This window comes from Adiantum capillus-veneris, chromosome 10, assembly GCF_014529385.1.
Source record: "Adiantum capillus-veneris isolate H3 chromosome 10, ASM1452938v2, whole genome shotgun sequence".
Lineage (NCBI taxonomy): Eukaryota > Viridiplantae > Streptophyta > Polypodiopsida > Polypodiales > Pteridaceae > Adiantum > Adiantum capillus-veneris.
Window position 1 is genome coordinate 43,238,742 of NC_140940.1, and position 26,915 is coordinate 43,265,656.

General features: G+C 44.6%; 1 protein-coding gene across 1 annotated transcript; it reads right to left on the bottom strand.

Moving 5' to 3' along the window:
* Window positions 1-4,884: 4,884 nt before the first annotated feature.
* On the bottom strand, window positions 4,885-7,334 carry LOC147448752 (non-specific lipid-transfer protein 3-like). Its single transcript, XM_086522445.1, has 2 exons — window positions 7,001-7,334; window positions 4,885-5,210 (listed from the first exon to the last, which is right to left on the bottom strand). Exons 1-2 carry the CDS (start codon window positions 7,332-7,334, stop codon window positions 5,008-5,010), a joined length of 537 nt encoding a protein of 178 aa, XP_086378571.1. The 3' UTR covers window positions 4,885-5,007.
* Window positions 7,335-26,915: the final 19,581 nt, after the last annotated feature.

Sequence of the window (26,915 nt, forward strand, 5' to 3'; positions counted from 1 at the left end):
CTTTTGATTGATTTCTTAATACTAGAGGTTTGACTCCCTTAAACTGCCAAATAAAGAGGCCCTCCTAGATCCAATGCTCTTCCTAATGCATATCACTTGGTGTATGGTAAGGAGGCTATTTTACCCATCAAAGTTCAGCTGACTAGTCTCAGGGTGCTAGCTAGGCAGGTGGAATGCTCTAATGCTCATCTCCATAACCATATTCTTGATCTAGAGAGGCTTCAACTAGACAGAGAAGATGCTATCAACTACTATGCAACACAAGCAAAGCAACAATGCCTTACCTTCAACAAGGGACTTATGGAGAAAGGTCTCAACAAAGGTATGTTGGTTCTGAGGTATGATAAAAAGTTTGACACTAGCAAGGATAAGAAGTTTTACCCATATGGGAGGGGTCATTTGTCATTAGGAAGCTACAACAATGGCAATTACCGATTGATGGATGCAGATGGTAGGCTCCACAAAACACGTGCAATGGGTGGTTGCTGAAGCAATACTTTTTGAGGTTTGATCAAGCACCTATGATGGATATTCTTGAGAAGGAGACATAGACCTAGAAGCATAAATGCCTCTAGCTTAAAGGGGAGGGGTAATAAGGACCTCCTTTTGAACTCATGCTACCTCTCTCTATGGAACCCCCCCTTGTCGAAAATTCTCAAGTGCACTGCGTGTGAATGACCACTTGACGATCAAAATAAATAAAATCTCCTATAAAATCTTTCACCTAAAGCAGACAATATTGCATGGTCAGGACTCTTTGCCCTTAAGTACCAGTGGAGCCACTGAAAATCATTCTCCCCCCTCCTTCATTTTCTTCTCACAGGGCTTTACTTTCAAATCATTGATAACTATATTAGTTAAATAAAAGGGTACTCAATGGTTTGTACAATCATGGCCACAAATGAGGGGGCCTCCTCCTCATTACCACCTCTCCCCACCTTGTCCTCTTCCATCCATGGAGCCCCCCCCCTTCCTTCTCTCTCTCTCTCTCTCTCTCTCTCTCTCTCTCTCTCTCTCTCTCTCTCTCTCTCTGACCAACGAATTTGTTTTGTCTCTCTCCTACACACACTACACACAAGCTCAAAATAGCCAATTTTCAGCACATACACACTCACACATAGAGTACATACACACATGCACACTCTTCTCTCTCACTCTCATGTTTTTTCCAAGCTCTCCATAGCTGAGAATTACTATTTTATTAGCCACACACACACACACAACCTACTCATCAACACACATCCCACTCTCACAATCACCACTCAACACTCACAAATCAATCCATAAGCTGAAATTAGTCAAACTATAGCCACCATCATTCACACACATGTATACGCTCTCATACATACGCGCCTCGTGCCAATGGCTTCCATAAAATGAAGACAACCATGACGATCACAAAGGCACCCGCACTATGATTGCTGCAAACAACACGATGCAAGGAAGGCTTGCCCGAGGAAAGAATCGAGTTACAGAAGCACCAATTAGGTGGATCATACCTATCTCTCATCAGTTTTGAATGGCAACATCAAATCTCGTAATAATCATCTTTTACTCCACCTACGCCCCTCATAATCTCTCTTTTTGTAATAAAAATAGGATCATTGTATATATCTTTACTCTAGATTTGAAATTTAGGACATGAGTGAGAGAAACAAAGCCATCTTAAAGGAGATCTTGGCCAAAGTTAGAGGCACTACCGCTATAAGTGGAGAATTTATCTTCTCCAACGACACCCTCGACAGCATCATATAAAAGCAACTCTCTCCTATCTCAAATAAGCTAGCTACAACTAACATACCTTGTAAAAACCCCCATCTCTCTACCCTACTCCGTCACCATCTCTCTTTTCCTACCTTTTTCTCTCTGTGGATTTCTATCGCAAGCTTCATGCAACAGACATGACTGGCGGTCACATGGTTTAGGTCACACCCCAATAAAAAATATAAGAAAATTCTACCCTCTTTTCCTATGCTAGGAGGGGTCTCTATCACCAAAACACAACTCTCTCACCAAAGCACAAGCTTTAAGTGTTATAGGTTATGGGAATTTTGAGGCTTAGGCACCATGCCTCCACACTTCTAACATAGCTAAAAGTGTTAGTCTATGAAAAATAGTTTTTGGAGACATCATCACACCACAAGGCTTAAGGAGGTTATGCAGCACAAAATGCACACACATAAGGAGAGCTACGGAATACGTAAATTATAGAGCACATCCCATCCTCTCCATCATCATCAACCGCCACGCCTTGGTGTAATTGAAGTGGAAGACTTGACATTGGACATCAAAAAGAGCGAAGGTTACCCTCTACTCCTTGACATTCCCTCCCATCCATCAATGAGGCACCCATTGTCCCCTCCCCTCTCTCTTGCCCTTCTCTAGCCATTATATCTCTCCTCCACGAATAATCTACTCTTTCCTTTATGCCACTCCCTTTCTATTGTATTGGATATATAAAGACTTGCGAGTATGTCATACATTTATTTATTCCTTTTAGTTTGCATGTAGAGGTATGCAGGTTTGCCACCTCTTGTGTGAATAGTAATACATGCACTACACTCATAACTCTCACTATCTATCTCCACTTGTTTCTCTACCACTTCATACCACAATTCATAACATGTTTAGTTATGTGACATGGTGTGTGGTGTGTTGTATAGTCTTGACTTTGCATCCTAGCCGCATCCCAAGCTAGGCGGTGACCCTATTGTTTATCTTTTGTGATGAGTCCATATGCATTAGCCTTGGTGTCAAGGCCATCGGGTCTATCTTGCAAAACCACCTCTCACCACCACCATGCATGTCTATGCAATCTTGGAGAAGGCAACCAAGCCCTCCATTCAAGACTTTGACACCCTCATGCACCACCCCTTTGTTCGTCATTCTCCTTCATCCCTTTGTCCTTCCTCAAGGTGAGAAATAGAGAGAACCACGAGCTCTAATACTAGTGTAAGAGCTTGGGGACTACCAGATGCTCATCTCCACCTCAACCTTACTATATAGAGGCCTCTGGTCCTCTACTCATAGCTATATCCAGAACCCCTATAGTGCATGTGTATCCTAGCCCTTGGCATGACATGGTGTCTTTTGCTCCATCACCATATATAGAGGGGGTGGTTAGTATGGAAGGAGCCATATATAAGGCAATTTCTCTAAACTAGCCGCATGTAGGTGACATCCCTCCATTACTAGTAGTTAGCCTCCCTAGTAAATTCCATGGTTCCAACCTTAAACTCTCACTTGGTCTTTCCTGTAACCGCACTCTCTCTCTCTCTCTCTCTCTCTCTCTCTCTCTCTCTCTCTCTCTCTCTCTCTCTCTCTCTCTCTCTCTCTCTCTCTCTCTTTGCAAGACGCTAGGCCTGTTACTATGATCTGCTAATGCCAGGACTGATCTGCAATCTGCAAAACGCCAGGGCTGATCTTCTCTTGCTAAAAATGCTAGTATGGTCTTGATGGCTGAAAAACGCTAGGTTGTCCTGCCGGGTCTTGTTGAGAAGGTGCACTGCCAGACACTGGTCTTTGCTGCCTCTTCTACCAGAAATTGCTAGCGCTAGCTTTCTTATATATTATCTTAGCCAATTGGCCCTACCCAGTTTCCCAACAAAGTCACTTATTAATAATAAGTGAAAAATGACTAAAATAGGGAAAATGGGCTTTGTGCACAGTAAAATGCTCATGATGGCTACTGACAGTCATGCCGATGATCATATTGTGTGCAACCAGAGGATATGCAACTACTCTAAGTGCCTGGACATGCACGACCTGCGCATAGGCTCACAAAGGTGCCAGAACACTTCCTAAGCTAACCTGAACCCTAGATCTGAAGTAGCTTGTCCACATGCACATAGGGTTAGATGTGCACGTGACATGAATGTGGGTTCTGGTCGCTTCGCAGGTGTGAGTGCAGGTGGGATGGATCTCTCCTATGCAACGTGACGGCCCAGAGCAGTGAGGGCACGAGGCCCGCAGGGCTCTTATCACAGGCGGATGGGGCTGAAAACTGCTAGCGGAGCTGGGATGCCTATTTTTTCTATTGCGATATGTGTAGCTAGGGCAACAAACGATGTGAGGCACATTGTGCAATGGTGGAGTCGTGGGGACGGGGCGAGAAGGTGCAACATGCAAACTCACAGAGACCACATAGGCAAAGGGAGGGAGGGCATGTCTCCGTATGAGAAGGAAATTGGGCATTACAGGGAGGACAGGTGATCAAAGTAAGGGAGGACACAACCTTGAATCCATTCTCTTCTCTCTATGAGCATGACGAGGGGGGTGGGAGCACTGTCTAGACGAATGCGGGCTCGAGATGCATTGAGAGGGTGTGAACACCATCCAAGTGAACACGTTGGGACTTCAGAAAGACAAGCAAAGAGAATATGAATAGATTCCTATTAATGGGGGGGGGGGGGGGGGGGGGGGGGGGGGGGTTGAAGGAAGGGCAAATGAGAGACGCGCAATAGAGCAGCACACGAAATTGATTTTTTCAATGCATCCCTGAGAGACAATCACCTCATATAAAATTTATACTTACTTTACTAGAATCATGCCATGAGCTACTTTAGTGGGCCAACCCACTTGTGTGGCCCATTAATAGCAGACGAGTATTTTGATACTTTGTAAGAGTCTACAGTTCAGCGTTGACAGTAGGGCCTTCAATCTCTCAAGATGATCAAGATCCATAATGGAGGTTAATGATAATCGAGTTGTCCATAGCTACATGACTTGCATATGTATAAAAGAACATTAGAAGACTACACATCTATTTTAAAGCTAGTCAAAATAATTTGTTTCTAACACAATATCTTTAATCTTGAAAGAGTCTTTTCTTGATATTATGGCATAAATCTTATCAATCTTTCTCTTTGAATACAAGATATTTGAGCGGTTTGCATTCTTGACACTTCAACAATCCAAAGCTGTACACCAAAAGCCGGTGTAATTGAAAATCTTTGGAGATTTGCAACCCTTGCATTGGGTTGGCTTGGTTTTACACACTACATGATCTCAATGAAAAAGGGCTTCCATAAGCAAGATAAACATTATGGTGCTACTGACACTTCCAATGGTACTTAAGAAAGTTGTTGGCTCCAAATGAAAAGCAAAACTCGATCCAGGACCACCCATATCCATACCGGGAGGCATAGCATCAGTGGGAGGAGGAGCATCTAGACCCGGTACTATGGGGGATGCAGATGTCGGAGGTGGGGCTAGAAAAACACACAATATGTTAGCATCGATTGATTCAAATTCATCTATTTTGAGAAATTCATGGAAAACAGGTTGTGTTGCATCCTTGTTTGTTTACTGATTGTATGGTATGCTCCTCATGAGTTGTTATCAAGTTGATAAAAGCCTAAGTAGAAATCATAAGTTAAACATTTTCTATTGCAAACAAAAAATGATTTTGAGGCCTTAGTGATCTAAACCCTAGGTTGAGTGTTCGAGGCTCATGGACTACATTATCGATGGATGTATCCTCCTTCCTCATTGAGAAGGTTGTTCCCACAATATGGCCCCTTGTGACCGTTGTGTGTATAACACTTGGCCAATTGTAAGTACAAAGATATGTATAAAGTTCTCCCCACTACCTTCCCCATGCTCATGATTAATGTTTTTTAATAAATATTTTGAAACCATAACTTTACCATTTTCTATTGCAATTGCTCATCCTATTTGCTCAAAAATGTGGAAAAAGATAAAATACTTTCCTTTGTCATGGTATTATTTTCCCAAAAACTCTCTCATTCTCTCTTCTAGTACCCATCTCCCTTCTATTCGAAGTAGCTCAATCATTTTATTATGGATAATACCACCAACAATTGCTTTTCAAAAACCCACAGGGATCCAAGGTAGTTCCATCCATGACACTAAAGAGCACGGAGTCTTTAAGACGGCAAAGCGGTAGGATCAATGGTGGGGAGGGGGTCATGTGTGTCTAAAGGTGCATGGATGACTTGAAACAAAACTACAAGTGCCCCTCATCCGAGTTTCGAACACAGTCAACACTATCCTAGGGTGCCATGTTAATGAGGGGGAGAACAATTAAACATACACAGACACATACATATATCAATAAGCCCGAACACTGCACACAATGTGACTTACTTTTTGTAAATCGGACGAGCTACAAAGATCCCAAGGTCAGGGCTTTATAAGATACCTTGTGCCCTTTAGTCTTGAGGACCAAAGGGTAATCCACTTCTACCTCGCTTGGCATGGGGTTTTGTACCACAATATAAGTTTTATTATGTTATTCAATCATCTAATTACATGTGGTTCGTAAATTCAAGTTTAGGTCTCCCCCTCCCCATCACTAAGTGACACCGTGTATTTAATAAGGGGGACTATATAGGTTCATGACCAGGATCTCGAGGTGGACTAAACTTGGGCAACGCAAAAATTGAGGCAATAAGAAAACTCCACCATGTCACGCAACCCGGATTTGAACTTACGATCTGGCACCCCAAGTTTTGCATTCCATGGGCTAAGCACCTCATCCGTGCGTGCGTCATGTACCCTCATCCGTTTGTATGAGCTTATACTGTGAGCTAATGTGCGTTGGTTGGGTTTTTTGGTCGTGTTCGATTTTAATTTTTGACACGTGTGATTGCGATTGACCCAATTATCTTACACTAGTGTGACCGACGGCCTTTAGTCGCCTCTCCTTCTCTCTCTCTCTCACGCGGGCGCTCATTCCACTGTCGCATCGGAAGAGCAGGGAACACTACCCAAATGAATCTACTGTTGCCACGTGTTTTTTTTTTTGGGGGGGGGGGGGGGGGGGTGTTTAGGAATCCCTCCTCCTTTTACAATAGCATAGATATAAATGCATTTCGAGGGCATGCATCCCTTCACCCTCCTTCAAATAAAGGTCGGTGTCACTTAGTCTTGAGCCTTCCCTCACACATTTAGTCGTGCAGAGGCATGCGGTCGTTCTAGAACATGGAATAAAGGATTTAATGCGAGTGGTTTAAGGCAAAAGGAGAAGAGGACCAACCGGGACAGAGAGAGGTGGGGTCGGGAACAGAGACATTGCAGAGGGTGGGAAGCTCCAAGGCACGCGTCATATTAAGGTTGGGCAGGCTGGGATTACTAAAGACCAGGCAGAGGCAGGAGACGTTTGTCTGGGAGACGGCGGCGAGTCCGCTGCAGCATTCAGCTGGAGGCGTGCCTTCAGCGTTGGTCACAAAGGGAAGGCATGGCGCGAGAGAGCCAAGCAGGGTCGTGCAGTCGTCCTGCGCTTCCGCCACGGGCGCAGAGCCCATTAACGCCCCCATGGCTAGCACCATGGCCATCGCCATCGCCATTGCAGCTGATCCCTTCACGGCCATATCTCTCTCTCTCTCTCTCTCTCTCTCTCTCTTGCCTCTCTCCCCAGAATTCCTTTCCATCCACTATATACGCGTGTCTATACTCGCGGCGGATCTTACCACCCTCATGCCGCCCCTGGACGGCTGCGCCGCAATGGGTAGCGGACATCACAAACATTTGTGCGCTTGTTTGTGAACCAAAAACTTTGTCCACTCAAGACGAGTGTTCACACAAGACCTCTAATGTGGTCACGTGTGATCTTGGACTCATTTATTCAAGGAGAATCTAGGAAGATGCTTTTGGCTAGAGAGAAAGAAAAGCGCTTCCCTCTTCATCTTTGAGTTAAAAAGGTAAAAGGCAATACGTTGACACACGTGATATGCGGAGAGAGAGAGAGAGAGAGAGAGAGGAGGAGCTCGATTTTTTCCTTAGTACAGGCATTTGCACGTTCTGCAACTCTCGCTCTCGGTGCCTTGTCGCCTGATGCATAAGCACATATATGAGAAAAGGGGGATTCTCTCTCTCTCTCTCTCTCTCTCTCTCTCTCTCACACACACACACACACACACACACACACACACACACCCATACCCACACATACACACACACAACCAAGGTATCACACTGGATGCAGGCACACTACAACATAACATCAAGATATCGACGCAGTATATATCGACGGCCGTACCTTTCCACGCGGTTATCGACGTACTTGTAGCCCGTCGATATATGCATCGAAATATCCGTCGATATGCGCGTGGCAAGACATACTTTATCACGCGTATATCGACGGATATTACCACGAGTATATCGACGTAGATTTCGACGCAACAATTTGAGGGGAAAAAAAAAGAAAATCCGCGCATACGGTCATTTTCTCTTGCGAGGCGCTCAGATCTCTTGGCCGAAACCTGCTGCACAGGTATTATGAAACTCTCCCCCCCCCCCGCCGCCCCCCCAACCCCTCTCTCTCTCTCTCTCTTTCCTACACACACACACACACACGATGTAGAGAGAGAGAGAGAGAGAGAGAGAGAGAGAGAGAGAGAGAGAGAGAGAGAGAGAGAAACGTGTGTGTCTGTGTAAGAAACTAAAGAGAGAGAGAGAGAGAGAGAGAGAGAGAGAGAGAGAGAGAGATGTGTGTGTGTGTGTGTGTGTGTGTAAAAAATCAAAGAGAGAAAGAGAGAGAAATGTGTGTGTGTAAATAAGAAATTAAAAAGCTAGAGAGAGAGAGAGAGAGAGAGAAATGTATGCGTAGGAAATTAAAATTAAAGAGAGAGAGAGAGAGAGAGAGAGAGAGAGAGAATGTATGTGTAGGAAATTAAAATTAAAGAGAGAAATGAAAATGAAATGTTAACTTAACGTCTTCAAAAGGCCAAAGTGACCTATGAGACCAGAAAGTTACAATGTAGTGGATCTGATACAAAGTCAGAGTAACAAGATGACAAAATGACAAAATAAAATATTATGGAATCCTAAACTGTTGGGTGTGGACTAAGCAGCTAAAACAACTAGCTGGGATAGATAGATCATAGGAGATCCAGCATCGGTCGCTGGCAGATCTCATCAATCTCCTCCATGGTCAGTAGTCTGACCGAGCGTTGTGCATGTCGAGCCAAAGTGACCTAGATCCTCTGATGCAGCCTCTGACGATGTTGTGTAGTCCTCCGCAGTCATGGGCGTCTGGATCTCCCTAGCTGGGATAGGTAGATCATAGGAGATCCTGCATCGGTCGCTGGCGGATCTCATCAATCTCCTCCATGGTCAGTAGTCTGACCGAGCGTTGTGCATGTCGAGCCAAAGTGACCTAGATCCTTTGATGCAGCCTCTGACGATGTTGTGTAGTCCTCCGCAGTCATGGGCGTCTGGATCTCCCTAGCTCAATCGCTCGTTCGATCAGTATGCCTCTGGTGTAAAGCGACGAGCTCTGCTGTGGTAGAGAGAGAGAGAGAGAGAGAGAGAGAGAGAGAGAGAGAGAGAGAGAGAGAGAGAGAGAGAGAGAGATGTTTGTATAAATTAAAGAGAGAGAGATAGAAATAAAGAGTGATATATATATATATATATATATATATATATATAGAGAGAGAGAGAGAGAGAGAGAGAGAGAGAGAGAGAGAGAGAGAGAGATAGGAAAATAGAGAGAGAGAGAAAGAGATAGGGAATAGAGAGAGAGAGAGAGAAAGAGAGTGATATAAATATATATATATATATATATATATATATATATATATATATATATATATATATAGAGAGAGAGAGAGAGAGAGAGAGAGAGAGAGAGATAGGAAAATAGAGAGAGAGAGAGAGAGAGAAAGAGATAGGGAATAGAGAGAGAGAGAGAGAGAGAGAGAGAGAGGGAAATAGAGAGCGAGAGCGAGAGAAAGAGAAAGAGAGATAGCGAGATCGAGATCGAGAGAGAGGGTACGTAGAGAGAGAGAGAGAGAGAGAGAGAGAGAGAGAGAGAGAGAGAGAGAGAGAGATAGGAAATTAAATAGAGAGAGTGAGAGAGAAAGAGAAAGATGAAGGGGATCGGGGAGCACCACAGACAGAGAGTGAGAGAGAGAGAGAGAGAAGGAGACACACACTATGTGGGTGGGGAGACTCAAAGAGTGAGCAGCCCCCTATACACTTATGCTATGTATAAGGTATACAAGTCAATGGGCGCCCAGACTCTGGGCGGTCGGGCAAGGCACAGGCACCTATACCCCAACAACCTCCCACTTAAAGGTGACTGTGCCTTTAAGCAAGAGAACCTAGTCTAAAGACTACAAAAGGTGAGAGAAAACCGCTCTCAACCGATGCCCACTGGCTGGCTGTGATCGTGTGCATCCGGTTGTCCTGATCTCGTGTAAGTCCATACACCACTAGACATACCGCACACGTACTGCAAGTATGTACGCAATACCTACATATCTCCCTCGTGCACTATGCCATCATCAGTCAACAAACGACTGACAACCCCAACTGCAAATGCTCCCACTGCAGCTGCGATATCTGGTCTCAAGATCAACATCTCATACATGAGACCACCGAATGCCGATGCAATGCTAGCGGGCCGTGCTAGCTCTACGGAGCATGCATCAACATATATATCCATGGCAATAGGCATCTCTGACTGACAAGGCGTGTCAGCCACATGCATCTCCTGACTGTCCGCAAAAGACGCATCAACCTGTCGTGCAACCTCAGAGCAAACCAGCTGCTCTAGGTGTCTGCTGGAAGACATATCCTGCACAACTATATCCCCATGCTCACTGTCGAGCATAGAAAGGAATGACTGCATAATCGCTGACATCTCAGCCTCCTCTGCAATCATCCACTGCAAACATGACCACTCAATCTGCTGTGACTCACTAGAGCTCTCATGCTCTAACTCCGTATGTATAGACTCTTGCACAACGTCCTCCTGTCGTGACTCACTAGAGCAAGACCGCTCTACCTGTCTATCTTGCATAGAAGTATCTCGCACAACTGACTCTCTGCTTTGCTCAGTCACTAGCAAAGCATGCATGTTTGACTCTGTCACCTCTCTGTGTGACTGCTCAAGTCCTGCCCCAACTGTGTGCACAACGAGCTCACTACTCTGCACTCCATGCAAAGCATCCTGCAACCCACAAGCAAAAGAGACTCGCCTGCTCTCTCGCTCTCTACCTGGCTGCGTGATCACAGAGACAACACTGTCTCTCGTGTGATCCACATGCAATGGGTAACGTGTACCACTCCTGGCACCTCTCGCAATCACTAGCGAACCCAAATGCATCACAAAATCTCGCTCTCGTAGCGAAATCTGATATCCACAATCTCTTAGCTGACCAATCGAGATCAAACTCACTGTCAAATCTGGTACATAGCGCACATGTCGTAACAAGTAAGATGCACCACTCGGTAATGACAGTCTCACATCTCCTGCACCTGCTATCGCATGCACCGATCCATCGGTCAAACGTACACTGCCAATCATCCCGCTAGAATAGCTACAAAACCATGCACGATGCGGCGTGACATGAAACATAGCATCTGCGTCTAGCAACCACTGCGAAGGGAGTGCACTATCCACATGTATAGCATCTCGTGCATAGCTCGAGGTAAAAGTGACATCCCCGTCACTAGTATACTCCGACACTACATGTGCCTCAACTGTCAAAGCAACTGAGTCCATGGCATCACTACATACATCTCTGAGACTGCCATGTCTCCTACGATGTCGCATACGACGAAAACAGCGCCGTCTAACGTGTCCAGAATGACCACAATACCAACATGTCATCTGTCGGCGTGCTCGTGAATGTACATGTCTCACACGAGTCCGTGATGACTAAGATCTATCATACATATCATGTAATCTGCGCCAAAGTGCTCTCGAAGTAGTCTCATACATAACAAGAGCATATACAGATTCCGCAAGGTGCAAAGAGAGTGTAGATAGTGCCATCTCCTCTAGCTCCTGCCACTGATCGTCAGACATGTCTGAAGGTCTACCTGCATCACCACTCAATGGTCGATGCAACCCTCGCTGTGTCAATGCATCAAGCATACACTCTCTCCATGCCGCAAAGTCTGACCCATCAAGCATGCGCATCTGTGAGAGGTCAGAATCTGATCGATCACCTGTCTCTGCCATGAGCACAATGTAGCAAACTAGAAAGCAAAACCACCTCACCAACAACACCTGGAAACTGTCTACAAATATGGCCAGAAACACAATGTAAAACCTGTGAGACACACTCCAAAATAGAGCTCCCGCAATGTCAATACAAGCCTCGCCTGCTCTAGTATCACACTGCAATCTGTGAGCTAATCACCAAGCCCACATTGTGCAGTATCGATGCATACACACGCACAAATCTCCCACCTGCAGAGAACACCGCACGCAAATGTTGAGTGCAACCCGCAATCTCTACCTAGATCGCATAAATGATGCGCATAAAACTCCTGGAAAAATTTCGCCAGAGTTTCGTCAGTAAAACGGCCACAAAACCAGTAACCAAACTGACTCTACGCTCAAAACCATGAGCAACCAAAGCGTGTCAAATCACACTCCAAATGCATGCACCAATCTCCACATTTTGTATACATCATTGCAAACACCTGCAAATCTAGTACACGAATATCTGCTCTACCTGTGACTGCCAAAAAAACATGCTCGAGGCATACATTGCCGAGCTCAAAATGCAATCACATTAGTCTCCCTGAGCATCAAACCACATAAGGCATACATCGTATCCTCCCACCTGTGAGGAAACTTGCAGCAAATATCACTCTCACATCTGAGAGCAAACCATGTGTGGAATCCTCGACACACAATAAACAACTGCTGCTGCTACAGAAAATTCAGCGTTCAGAATTTTAAAATTCTGATATGACGAGCGCGTCCGGAGCGTGCCAAAACCCCAAGGTAGACTCCTGGATCATATGTATCCGAGTCCGGGTGTGAAAGCTATGCCAAAAACAATGTTTTTGGGACCCGAGAGTGCACAAATAAACTTGCTGCTGTACCTGCTGTAATTCAAAGCATAATTTCAGCAAATAGACATCACCATCGCGTCCGGAGCGTGCCAAAACCCTGACCTAGACTCCTGGATCATGTAGATCTGACTCTGTATGGTGGAGCTACGCAAAAAACTGCGTTTTAGAGCCCAAAAATGGCAAAAACGAGCTGCACACAGTCTTGAACCTGCTCCTGCTCCACTCTGCGTGATGCAATGTCCTCTCAATGCAAGCTCCAACACAAGAGCTCTGCCACAACAGCATCCAAGCACTCGAATGTCAAGCTCTCCTCCGCCGAGCACTTCTCTAACGAGCTCCACTGAGCTCAAAAGCTCCTCTCACCAAGGAAGCCGCAACCGCCTCCTTGACCAAGCTTGACCACACCAAGCTCCTAAGCTCCAAAGACAATGCTCCTCAAGCTAAAATCGCTCTCCGTGAAACTCCGCGATCGAACTCCACCGTCGAGAGCGAGCGAGCTATCGCCTCGAAGCTCTCAAAGCCGTCGTGCTCTCCGCGGTCACCATAACTCTGATACCAATTGAAGGGGATCGGGGAGCACCACAGACAGAGAGTGAGAGAGAGAGAGAGAAGGAGACACACACTATGTGGGTGGGGAGACTCAAAGAGTGAGCAGCCCCCTATACACTTATGCTATGTATAAGGTATACAAGTCAATGGGCGCCCAGACTCTGGGCGGCCGGGCAAGGCACAGGCGCCTATACCCCAACAAAAGAGAGATAGCGAGTGCGAGATCGAGAGAGAGAGAAAGAGAGATAGTGAGAGCGAGATCGAAAGAGAAAGAACGAGAGATAGGGTACATAGAGAGAGAGAAATAGAAATAGAGAGAGAGAGAGAGAGAGAGAGAGAGAGAGAGAGAGAATTAACTAGAGATAGCTACAGAGGTGGAGAGAGAGATAGATAGTAGATAGAGAAAGTCGGTGTGAAAGACTTAGGTTGGCTGACCAATTGTGTGAAAAGGACAGAAACTCTCTCTATCTCTCTCTCTCTCCCTCTAGATGAAACTATGGAACTAAAAGAGGCAAAGGGGTTTTGCCCGCTACATGCATTGCCATGTACACCTGGGTGTGCACGTATGTGTCTACCCATATAGGATTTAACCAATAAAGACGAGAGTTTGACCCGGTGGTCCTGATCTCCGTACACCTCTCGACCAAGGTGTGCAGAGATCGGGCAAGACTAGAGAATGCGAGGTAGTTTACATTGTGAGGAGTATATATATTAAAACAACATTCATAATCATTGTAGATGGCAACGTCATCAACTAATATGGAGGAAAAGATTGCATGCTCGTGCACGCTCTGCAAGTATCAAATCCTACGCATGTGTTTGTCCATTCTCCATACGTTGCCGTACTGGGGTGATCTACTAATTAACCATTTGTTGGATCCGATGCATATATTCAAGAATGTGGGAGAGCTCCTCTGGAAGACAATCATGGGAATGACAGACAATCGAGCTTCACGAGATGATTTGCAGTCAGTTGGAAAGATGCCAGAGCTGTGGCCTTTCACCAATGCAGCTGGTCAAACAAAGCTTCTAAGAGCGCCATGGGTATTGCTAAAAAGTGAGGAGAGACAAGTTAAAAGGGTGATTTCAGAGTTCAGGACGCCAACAGGATATATGCGATGTCTCAAGACAGTATTCACCCGTGACGATCAACTGTCAGGACTGAAATCGCACGACTGGCATAAGTTCTTGCAATTCATTCTTCCAATTGCGTTCAAGGGGTGTTTAACGGAGGAAGTGCGGACCTGTATATATAAGATTTCAGAGCTAGTGAGATGGATCTCTTCCAAGGAGATACGAGAGGAATCTATTGCAATCGCAAGGGCTAACTCCATTGAGGTAGTTTGCATGATTGAGAAGTATCTACCCACGAGCTGCCTAACTATCCAAATGCACTTGCGCGTCTATGTAGTAGATGATATTGCAGTGGCAGGTACAGTCCACAGCCGTTGGATGTTCTTTCTAGAGCGGTTCATGAGAACACTTAAGGGTTTTGTTCGTCAAAAAGCGCGTCCAGAGGGGAGCATGGCAGAAGGATGGCTGGTGCAAGAGTCTCTTGTCTTGACGACCGAATTTCTATCCGTTTCTGACCCAGAAATTCCTCGACTGTGGAGCGATGAGGAGGATGCAAGATTGGTGGGAGAGGAGCTACAGGGGCAAGGGGTGCCGAAGAAAATGAACGACGCCATGCGAGAAAAGATCATGAAGTTCTGTATACTAAATTCAGAGCCGATGCAAAAATGGCTTGAAAGGTACGAAGAAGAGAAAGAGAGATGCAATAGGGAGCGACACGATTTCAGACGAAGCCGAACGACTAGAGGCTTACCCTTGCCAGACTATCTCGCTCCTCTACGTGAATTCCCTACAATGGCATGGTTGGACAAGACAGTGAGAGCAGCTCGACAGATCGGAGAACCCATATCTCTAGAAGAGGTAGAGCTGGCTATTGGATGTTACTAGAGGTATCATACATACATGGCATCGTGGTCGCATGGAAAGCATTTCAGAACACAACAAATTGATAGCAGAAGAAACACCTTTGACAGTGGGGTAATGGTTAGTTTCATGAAAAAAAGCAGGGCCAGTGCCAGAGACACGAATGAGAGCACTAGCAACCTGGATTACTGTGGTCTGGTGTCAGATATTCTGAAAGTCAGCTTCAGGCGGTTTGAGATGTTTTTGTTGGATGTGAAGTGGTTCAAGGTGATTACTTCTGGTCGCAATGCAACGGTACGCAGAGATGGAAACAAGCTTGTGCAAATAGATTCTACAAAGGTTTGGACAGATGCGAGCGACACATTTGCTCTCCCCGAACATTGCGAGCAAGTGGTCTTTGTACTGGACCCTCGAGAGCGATAATGGTGGTTTGTGGTTCAGGTTGCTCCAAGAAATAAACAAGTATTAATTTGAAGGGCAAGAGCTCATGGAGGAAAGTCGGTCAGACGACGCAGATACTACTGTGACATTAGATGAGATGAATGAAGGTATGGTAGAGGAAGCTGACAGATATACGAGGAATGACGCAGACGAGGCAGATATGACACTTGTAGATGAAGATGCAATGGATGAAGACAATCTGCCAGAACGAGTTGGGACATAGTTATGCCTGCAATTAGAGATAGACGATGATACGGTGCAAGATCTTATTGATGATGCCTCACTCGTCGAGGCCTAGGCCTGTAAGTGTTTGTGTGAAGACGTTGATTTAAAATTAAGCTTAAAGTTAATTTAAACAAAGGTGTTCTGATGCTTTCGTTTACTTTCTTTGTGTAGGACTTTAGTATGGCAGACTAGTTTCCAGATCCCGCTTCTATGAGTGCAGATGCATTTATGGGCTTCGTCACACGGATGACGCCCAGTCAAATGGCGGAGGCGTCTCAGCACTAGGTAGCCAGAGGCACGGGTACTACGCCTCCGGGCTTCACACCCGAGGGTCCGACGCCTATGGGGGGGACGCCTAGGGGGGGGGGGGGGGGGGACGCCTACGGGTACGATGCCTATGAGGTCTCCCACCACGGCCGCTTCGACACCTAGGGGTACGACAGAGGCGGGTACGTCCTCATCTCCGCAGCACAGGCGCACTCGCCGATCTCGACGATCGTCAGGTGGAGGTGGTGGTTTTTGTGGAGGAGGGTCCACAGATGCTTCCACCCCTCCTCGCTCACGACCCCCGTCCTACCCAGGCACACATCTCGACACACCTCTTAGAACACCTCGGACACCTTAGGGGGCACACGATCCTAGTGCCTCCAAGCTCTATACTGTATGGGCAGATGGTTCTATTGACATGGATAGAGTCAGGACTGAGATAAGACAGCGAATTCGCCAGCTCGTAGAGCTGCAGTTTTCGACCAGCATTCTGACGCCTTGGCCCGAGCAGGATCGCGACAAAATAAATTTTATAGTGGAGACCATCATGAGAGAGTATCAACCTGCTCCGAGTTCAAAGGATCTTCCGAGGAGGTGGATCAAGGGTGTTGCACGGGACACTGTGAAACATCGACGAGATGCAGCTTGACGGGCTTTCAGGACCGGCTCACTGAAGCCTTCTGGCATCCCACACGAGACGTGGCAGCAGATCAGGGAGGATGAGTGGACAGCAAACACGCGATTCAAACAGCAGCGTCAGACCACGCAGATACGACAGATGATCAAGGGGACATCTCATCTTAACAGCGGAGGCTTCGACACCTTTCGCTATGAGTTTGTGAGTTTCCAATCCAATCCTAGCTATGGCATTTTTTTAAACGTGATGAATCATGCATTCTTAATTACTTTGATTTTTGTATAAACGCAGAATCTTGCAATGCATCGAGCCCCGACACGTCAGGAGGAGACAGAAGGATATCGCAGAGGTATTTATGAAGTATTGAATGATCTTGATGCCTCAGGAGAGCCTATAGATTGGGAGGCCTTAGAGTCTCGCTGATCGATTGAGGTGAGACGTTAATATGTGTGAATTGATTCAATTAAATAAGTATATGTGAAGTAATATCAATATTAATTTTGTGACTTGTCCTATGTGCAAGATTTTGTGACACCTAGTCATCAGTGGATTTCATATATATGTTTTGTGACACACAGACACGCTTCTATGTCCCTTTTTTGTTTAGACATGGTTATGGTTATTGTTCAGACATGGTTATGGTTACTGTTCAGACATGGTTATGGTTATTGTTTTCTTTATGGTTATGGTTATTGTCCTTGTATAGACATGGTTATGATTATTGTTCTTGTATAGACATGGTTATGGTTATTGTTTTGTTTATGGTTATGTTTAACTTCATGGTTATGGTTATGGTTATTGTTTTGTTTATGGTTATGGTTATCATTATGATTTTGATCAATATGGTTGTGGCCGGTTATGGTTTTAATTTGGTTATGGTTTTGCACAAAGTTCATTTCATTTCTTTCATTTGCCTTAAATCTCATGCGAGATGCTACATGGATAGCATGTAGGAGGCGTATACATATGGTTTTTTTAAAAAAGTTTATGTTAAAACGAAGGGAACGCTGCCGAAATTTTTACGGGAGAACGGTTGATTTTGGTGCTGCTCGCTTCCTTGGGCAGAGGACAGGCAGTGGGCTGTGGCTGTGTCCATCTTTTCACTGGGCACATGCCAAGTTGCTTGTCCTCTGCCCAAGAAAAAAAATTTCTTTTATGGTCGTCGCAATCTGCGTCGCTAGGCACGTCGAAATATGCATCGATAACAGTGCCTTTTGACGCATATTGCGACGTTTTTGTAGGGATGCGTATTTCGCCGGTTTTTTCGATGGAGAGCGTGGAAACCTGCATCGAAGGCCTCCTTTTTTGCTGCAGTGACAAAGTGGATGGGAACGCAAGAGGGAGAGAGGGGGGGGATTCCTGTGGCTGTAGGGTTTGGAGGAGACACCTGGGGGAATGTTTTTGCATGTGAGAGATACCCCTCCCCGAGGGTCTATGCACAAAATATACAATTTACACCTGTATACAATTTTCAATATGCATCTGAGTTGCGAAAGCATTTGCATAGGGGAGGAGTTCTCAGCGCCCGATCTAGCATGGAGTTTATGTACTGAGCCGGATTGCATCCAGAGGTACCTAGCGACTAGTGCTACCCCTGAATGGGTGTTATGAATGAAAGAGTACTTAAGAAAAATATAACATTATGGAGGATGAATACATGTGTACACTGCGTTGCGAGGAGAGAGAGAGAGAGAGAGAGAGAGAGAGAGAGAGAGAGAGAGAGAGAGAGAGAGAGAGAGAGAGAGAGAGAGAGAGAGAGAATAGTGGAGGGTGAAATAGAGTGCACAGAGACACGAGAAAATGACAATAGTGGATCTTTAAATGCCAATCTAAATGGAACAAGCAACCATGTATTAATGCATTGACATAATCTGGGTATACCATAACATCAAAAAGTTTATGACAGAATAACTAGCAGAGCACCGGACCCTGTGTAGGGATCGACGGGTCCACCCATCCACTTCCGCTCAACTACGGACAGAGAGAATTTCACATCACCGGGAGCGATCCAAAACACTTCCAACCTACTTGAGCTAGACATAGGCTGAGGGTGCTTCGCCTCTCTCCATGAACCCGAACTCTGCAAGGATCCCAACTACCAGCAAATGGTAGGATATCAACACCAACCATACTAGTTTAGGCGCCACGCCTCTTCGATGCCCAGCACCGGGTGTTTAGGCAAAGCCAATGCAAAATCCCCGACGCGTTAACCGTGTAGGTGTTAGGAAATAAGACGTAGCTAAATAGATTTTTTTGAGTAGATTACTTAATGGAGAGAGATAGATTTCACACACAAGAGATTATAGAGTAGAGAGAGAGAGAGAGAGAGTACACACGATATACGTGGTTCACCCAATATGGGCTACGTCCACGGGAAAGCAGCCACTCAATGGCTTTATCACTTCAAAAGAAGAAGTAGTTTACAAAGGGATTAAACCCTTGATAGAGCTCCCGCCTTGCTTCACTCTCACCACCTCACACTCACCTTGTTGCATCAACTTCACACTATGAAATGTGTGTATAGATGGCCTCCTTTTATAGGCCAAAAGGGCTGCCCTCTCTTATGAGAGGCAGCCATGTGTAGCCGCCCTTGTGCGAATAAGTCCAAGTCGGACCCTCCAATCCGCCCATGTGTGGCCGCCCTTGAGAAGACAAGTCCGCTTTTGAATTCACCCACCGGCCATCGGCCATTGACTATCGGCCTCCGGCCAACTGACCGGTTGTTTTCCGACCACTTTCCGGCCGCTATCCGGCCATAATATTCCGGCGAAAAGGAATATTCCGATTCTTGTCCGTGAAAATTTTGGTTTCTGGTGAGTGATTTTTCTTCACGCACGATGGCTTCTCCTTATAATGGGGCACTTACAAATGTGCACTTTTACCACAGAAAATTACAAGGGTAAATCAGGCTCCATACTTAACAATCTCCCACTTGGAGACTGATCTCCAAACCAAACCTGTGACTGCTTTCCATTCTGGCTTTTTATCCTTGAATGCCGATTGACCACCTTCTCCTTGTTGACCACCTTTGTAAACATGTCTGCATGATTTTCACTTGTATGCACCTTTCCTAGCTCTAGTTGTCCCTCTTCCAAAAGAGTGCGTATGAAGTGATATCTCACCTCAATGTGCTTTGTCCTTGAATGAAAGGCTGAGTTCTTCGCAAGATGGATAGCGCTTTGGCTATCACTGTACAAGACACAATTGTCTTGTTTGAATCCAATCTCTTCTAAGAATATGTGAAGCCACATAATTTCTTTGCTTGCCTCCGTCATTGCTACATACTCTGCTTCTGTGGTAGAAAGTGAAACCAATTTGTGCAGCTTTGAAGCCCAGCTTACTGCTGTGCCTCCAACCATGAACACATAGCCAGTAGTGCTCCTTCGAGTATCTTTGTCACCTGCCATATCTGCATCAGCATACCCTTCTAGAAAAATATCAGTTTCTCCAAAATACAAAGCATTTGTTGTTGTCCCTTTTAGATACCTAAGTATCCAATTCACAGCTTGCCAATGCTCTTTACCTTGGTTGTCCATGAACCTACTCACAACTCCCACTGCATGTGCAATGTCTGGCCTTGTCCAGACCATAGCATACATTAGAGAACCTACCGCTGTAGCATATGGAACTTTAGACATATAGGCTAGCTCCTCTTGTGTCTTTGGACACATATCCTTTGTTAGTTTAAAATGACCAGCCAAAGGTGTAGAAACTGGTTTTGCATTTTGCATTGCAAACCTTTCTAGTACCTTCTTGATGTAATCTTCTTGAGATAGCTTTATTGTCTTCTTCGTCCTGTCCCTTGATATTTTCATACCAAGTATCCTCTTTGTAGCACCTAAATCTTTCATTGAAAAAGATTTAGACAGCTCCTCTTTTAGGTCTTTGATGTCCTGCATGTTAGCACTTGCAATTAGCATGTCATCAACATACAACATTAGGATGATGAACTTCCCATCTCCCAAATTCTTCGTGTAGACGCAGTGATCCGAGTTGCATCTTGTGAATCCATGATTCAACATCCATCGATCAAACTTCAAGTACCATTGTCTTGATGCTTGCTTTAAACCATACAAGCTCTTCTTTAATCTGCAAACCATTTTCTCCTTACCTTTTACTTCATACCCCTTTGGTTGAAGCATGTAGATTTCCTCCTCTAAGTCACCGTGAGGGAATGCCGTATTTACATCCATTTGCTTGAGATTTAAATCATGAGTAGCCACAAGGCTTAAGACAAGCCTAATTGAGTTCATTTTTACAACAGGAGAAAATATTTCATTGAAGTCAATACCTTTCTTTTGAGAAAACCCTTTTACCACAAGCCTAGACTTGTACCTTTTCTTCCCACCTTCTTCTTCTACACCCATTTGTTTTGAAGTGCCCGCTTACCTTTAGGCAACTCAACCAACTCCCATGTTTGGTTGCGATTTAGTAAGTCCATCTCCACTTGCATGCTCTTCGTCAATTCTTCTGTGGATTCATGTTGCATAGCTTCTTTGTATGATTCCGGCTCTCCAGAATCTGAGATCAAGAGATGGTTGAAGGAAGGAAAAAACCTTTCTGGAGGTCTACTTGCTCTTGTAGATCTTCGGGGAATAGGTTGAGGCTCCTCATTTGGTTGACGTTGTTCCACATTGTCACCGTTTGCAGTCCTTGAGTCTTCACTGTCCTCAAGCTCCATGTACTCATCACCTGTTTCTTTTGTTTGTTTTCTTTCCAAGTAATCTTTGTACATATTTTGTTCGTTAAAAATTACATCCCTACTCCTTAAGATTTTACCATCTTCAGGATTCCATAGGCGATACCCAAAGTCACCTTCTTCATATCCAATGAAGAAACACTTTTTGGACTTTGCATATAGCTCTGATCTTAGGCTTCTATCTATGTGCATGAAAGCCTCACACCCAAACACTTTCAAAAATGCATAATTCACCGGTTTACCTGTCCATGCCTCTTCTGGAACTCCCCCATCCAATGCCGTTGAGGGTGACCGGTTGATTAAGTACACAGACGTACTTACAGCTTCCGCCCAAAGCTCAAGCGGTAGGCCTACATGTAGCCGCATGCTTCGTGCTCGCTCCATGATTGTCCTGTTCATCCTTTCCGAAATCCCATTTTGTTGAGGTGTTCCTTTGCCTCCGAATGCCATTGCTAGCACAAAAGCTTTCAAAAGCTTGGCTGCAATATTCACCTCCATTGTCGGATCTGAGGCATTTAACCTTGGTACCTGTTTCATTCTCCACAAAGGCTTTCCACCTTTGAAATATGGAAAGTACATCGGATTTATTCTTCATGACATAAACCCATGTTTTTCTAGTCGCATCGTCTATGAATGTTACATAGTACAATGAGCCACCAAGTGATGGTGTACTTGTAGGACCCCAAACATCAGAATGAACCAACTCAAGTTTTTTATTTTTTCTTTCATTTCCCGATTTTTGAAATTTTACCCTCTTTTGTTTACCATAAACACAATCTTCACAGAACTCTAAGTCCACTTCTTTCAAACCTGGTAGAAGCTTCTTTGTTTGAAGGATTTGCATTCCTTTGGCACTCATATGCCCAAGTCGGTAGTGCCACACCGCACTGTCAACTTCTGTAGTTGTTGCACAAGCTGAAGGTTGCGTGCTAACAATACGCAAGTAAAGTGTACCGACTTTTTCTCCCTTGGCAACCACCAAATATCCCTTTGAGATCTTCCACCGTTTGTTTCCGAATGCAATGTTGTGACCTTCATCGTCCAATTGTCCTATAGAGATCAAATTTTTGAGAAGAGAAGGAACAAGCCTAACATCTTTAAGCTTCCATTCATTTCCGTTAGCAGTTTTGACAGAAACTGTACCTTTGCCGACAATCTCACAAGCTTCATCATCTCCCAAGTATACATACCCAAAATTACCTTTTGTGTAGTCTTGGAAATGTTGCTTGTGTGGTGTCGCATGGAATGAAGCCCCGGAATCTACTATCCAGGAATTAGACACATTGTCTAATGAGAGAATTAGAGCATCTTGCTCTACTTTACTTGCCACATTGGCCTCCGATGTTGGCTTCTTGTCTTGAGACTTTGTCTCCTTCTTCTTCTTGGACCAGCAATCCTTCTTGACGTGGCCCTTCTTGCCGCAGTTCCAACATTCAAGAACTGACTTTGTGCGTGACTTGCTCCGCCTTGAGCGATCACGACCCTTTTGGTTTTTGAACCTCTCCTTAGGCCTTCCTCTTGTTTCCACTGATAGTGCAGCACTTGATGATTCTCCTGTGCTTCTCCTTCGCATTTCCTCACTTAGGAGAACACCCACAACATCATCAAACTTAAGAGTATTTGTACCAGAGATAGAATTACTTACATCCATCACAAGGCTGTCCCAACTATCCGGTAGAGATGATAGTATAAGGAGAGCTCGCACTTCGTCATCGAAATTGATTTTCACCGATTGAAGTTGACTTATGTTTGTGTTAAAGTCATTTAGGTGTTCTGCAACTGAACCACTCTCTGCCATCTTTAGATTAAACAAGCGCTTCATAAGAAATACCTTATTGGATGCCGTCAAGTGACTTCATCAAGTCCTCCGTGGTCTTCATCTCCGAAACATTGAAGGCCACCATTGACGCCAAGCTTAACCGGATTGTTCCCAGTGCCTTTCGATCAAGGACAATCCATGCTTCATCTGCCATTGTTGCGGGCTTCTTCGCAAGACTGCCTAGTGGCAAATAGAGGTCCTTCTGGTAGAGATAGTCTTCAATCTCCATCTTCCAATGTTGGTAGTTTTTGCCGTTGAACTTCTCAATCTTGAGCTTCCCTTCCTCCGCCATAACTCCCACTCAATTCAAGGAATCCTTTCCTTGAGATAATTTAGCTACGAGCAAACCTTGCTCTGATACCAATTGTTAGGAAATAAGACGTAGCTAAATAGATTTTTTTGAGTAGATTACTTAATGGAGAGAGATAGATTTCACACACAAGAGATTATGGAGTAGAGAGAGAGAGAGAGAGAGAGAGAGAGAGAGAGAGAGAGTACACACGATATATGTGGTTCACCCAATATGGGCTACGTCCACGGGAAAGCAACCACTCAATGGCTTTAACACTTCAAAAGAAGAAGTAGTTTACAAAAGGATTAAACCCTTGATAGAGCTCCCGCCTTGCTTCACTCTCACCACCTCAAACTCACCTTGTTGCATCAACTTCACACTATGAAATGTGTGTAGAAATCGCCTCCTTTTATAGGCCAAAAGGGCTGCCCTCTCTTATGAGAGGCAGCCATGTGTAGCCGCCCTTGTGCGAATAAGTCCAAATCGGACCCTCCAATCCGCCCATGTGTGGCCGCCCTTGAGAAGACAAGTCCGCTTTTGAATTCGGCCACCGACCACCGGCCATTGACTTCCGACCACCGGCCATCGGCCATTGACCACCGGCCAACCGACCGGTTGTTTTCCGACCACTTTTCGGCCTCCATCCGGCCATAATATTCCGGCGAAAAGGAATATTGCGGTGAAAAAAAAGTCTCGGGGGCCTCCGCCCCCGAGGCCTCTAAAGTTGCCCCTGATTCTTGTCTGTGAAAATTTTGGTTTCTGGTGAGTGATTTTCTTTCACGCACGATGGCTTCTCCTCATAATGGGGGCCTTACAAATGTGCGCTTTTACCACAAAAAATTACAAGGGTAAATCAGGCTCCATACTTAACAGTAGGTTATTCAACACCCGACGCACTAACCGTGTAGATAAGCCTAACAAAAAAAAGAAGACCTATACAACACCCCCGATCTAGCAAAGCCCCAGGTCAACGATCCTTTAGTCTAAAGTTAAGCAATGTAGGTGATCCTAGTCTTGTAGCAATGTTGCCATGAGAAACATAATACATGAGTCCAATGACAATAGCTTCCATATGCACAAACAATCTTTTCCAAACAACTAGATTGTACAGGGTCTCTACCCTTACACATCTACCATAAACCATCTTGATCACTTCATGATCCAATCCAAAATCATAAACCATAATCCAATCACATCACACGGGTGAGCACTCCACCTTGCTTGGGTGAGGCATGACCAATCTTGCATAACCACTTTAGAACATAATATGGCTGTAAAAATTTCGGCAGCATTTTGGAAGTATAACCAATTCTAGAAAAAAAACCATAAGCCACATTAGCTTCCACCATAAAATTTCAACCATAATCCATGAGGGAATCTCAGCCCTTAACCATAAATCATAATCACACTGAACCAACTCTTACACTTGGAGTTTGACACATCCTCTGCAATCAATGGGAGTCCACACACATGTGACTCTTAAGACGTGATTTTTTCATGCATAAAAAGAGTCCAACCAGAAACTAATCATGATATAAAAATCCAATTTTGACAACATCCAACCATGCAAAGTTGATGCATCACATCTACACTTCACCTCTCTAGCAGATAGAGCTAGTTTTGACCTAGAAAGGTGGAAAACAGTCATAACCATGCATATGAGGCATCCACATCAATTCATGAGCTCCCATACATCATATTATAACATTCCAACACCATAAAAATGATGCAAAATAGCTCCGATCTTTAGGTCAACCATAAATCATAACTTCATACATATGCAAAAAATCATTTTTTGACATTTTCGGGAGCATGCGAAACATGCAAATGAAAGTATTTTATCTCAAACCAATGCATCAAGTTCAGCTCTATAATATAGACCATCACTCTATCACATCACTTTGACCATATGGTACTCACACAACAAACGGTAAACCCAAAAGAAAGCCGCTTTAATCATATATGCCTATGCGGTTCGCGATGTTTAACCATATACTCTCACATAAGTTTATGGCCATCTAATAGTTGAAATCAATTCACCAAAATAAACCATAAATCATATTAAAACATCTCGGTCAACTCACGACGTCATATGGTACCCCCCCTTGGTAGCACCCCTATACGTGTAGGTGAAACTGGTTATAGAACAATTAATAACTCGCATTCCCGAAGTGATAACGGAGACCTAAATTCATTTATCATCAAGTTTCATCAAGATTTTCAATTGGTTAAGTGGGTTTGACCATCGGTGAATCTATATAGTGGTTCTCCAAGGAGCCTGAAGTCAAAAAAATTGGTTGTGCACTGGACAACAAGCTGTTTTTTAACCATATCTCTTAGCTCGTGCGTGTTTTTCACATGACTCCAGAGAGAAAAAATGTTCAAAATGATGTGTTTTATCGTTGGTATGAAGGGTTTGGGTTGATTCATAACGCTTTGGATTTATGACCAAAACAGTGTCCCTATCGCCTCTATGACGTGAAACAAAAAGCGCTTTTTGTGCACGCATGTGATCATAAACGAATCATGTGCATAAATCAACGTGTTAAACATGATAAAATAATCATGGAGAAACTTCATATGTACTTGGTTGATTCATACATGCACTCGTATGCAAAACAACAATCACCGAGAGGGTGTCTACTCAGAAAAACGATATAGAGAGAGATGATGTCTATGGAGTTTAAAACTTCTCATCGTGCTTTAGAATCGATTAGGGGATATCGAAAGGCTTCTTGCTTTGCCGCAAGAGAGCGGTGATGAGAGCTACGTAGAGCTATCCTCCACGAAAGCTTCCGGAGAGCGTGTACATCGTGAAACGAGAGAGAAGATAATAAGCAAGTAGAGAGAGAGAGAGTGTCCTTCTTCTTCTTCTTCTTCTTCTTCTTCTTCCCAAGAGAGAAGAGCTTATGGAGATGGTGATGAAGTTCTTACACCACTCCGTATAATATATACGTATAGCCTTGCGGTAGTAGATGCAACAGATGACACTGAAAATTGAGGCTTGCAAGTGCTTTTATAGGTTCTGCAGCTGGCTATAGTGAGTCCCAAGCAAAAATCTAGCGCTAGTTTTTGAGCTAGGAATAGCTGCAAGCTTTTGGGGACTTTGCTAAAACCAAATCTTTGCTTTTGGTGGTCAACTCTCCCACTTACCATTTAATTTTTACAGCAAAATTGGCCATCTGAGCAGTATCTGGCCAACTAATGGACACCATAGCTAGACTATGCCGGACCGTAATGTCCCGACATGATTATGACTTCCCCGCACTAT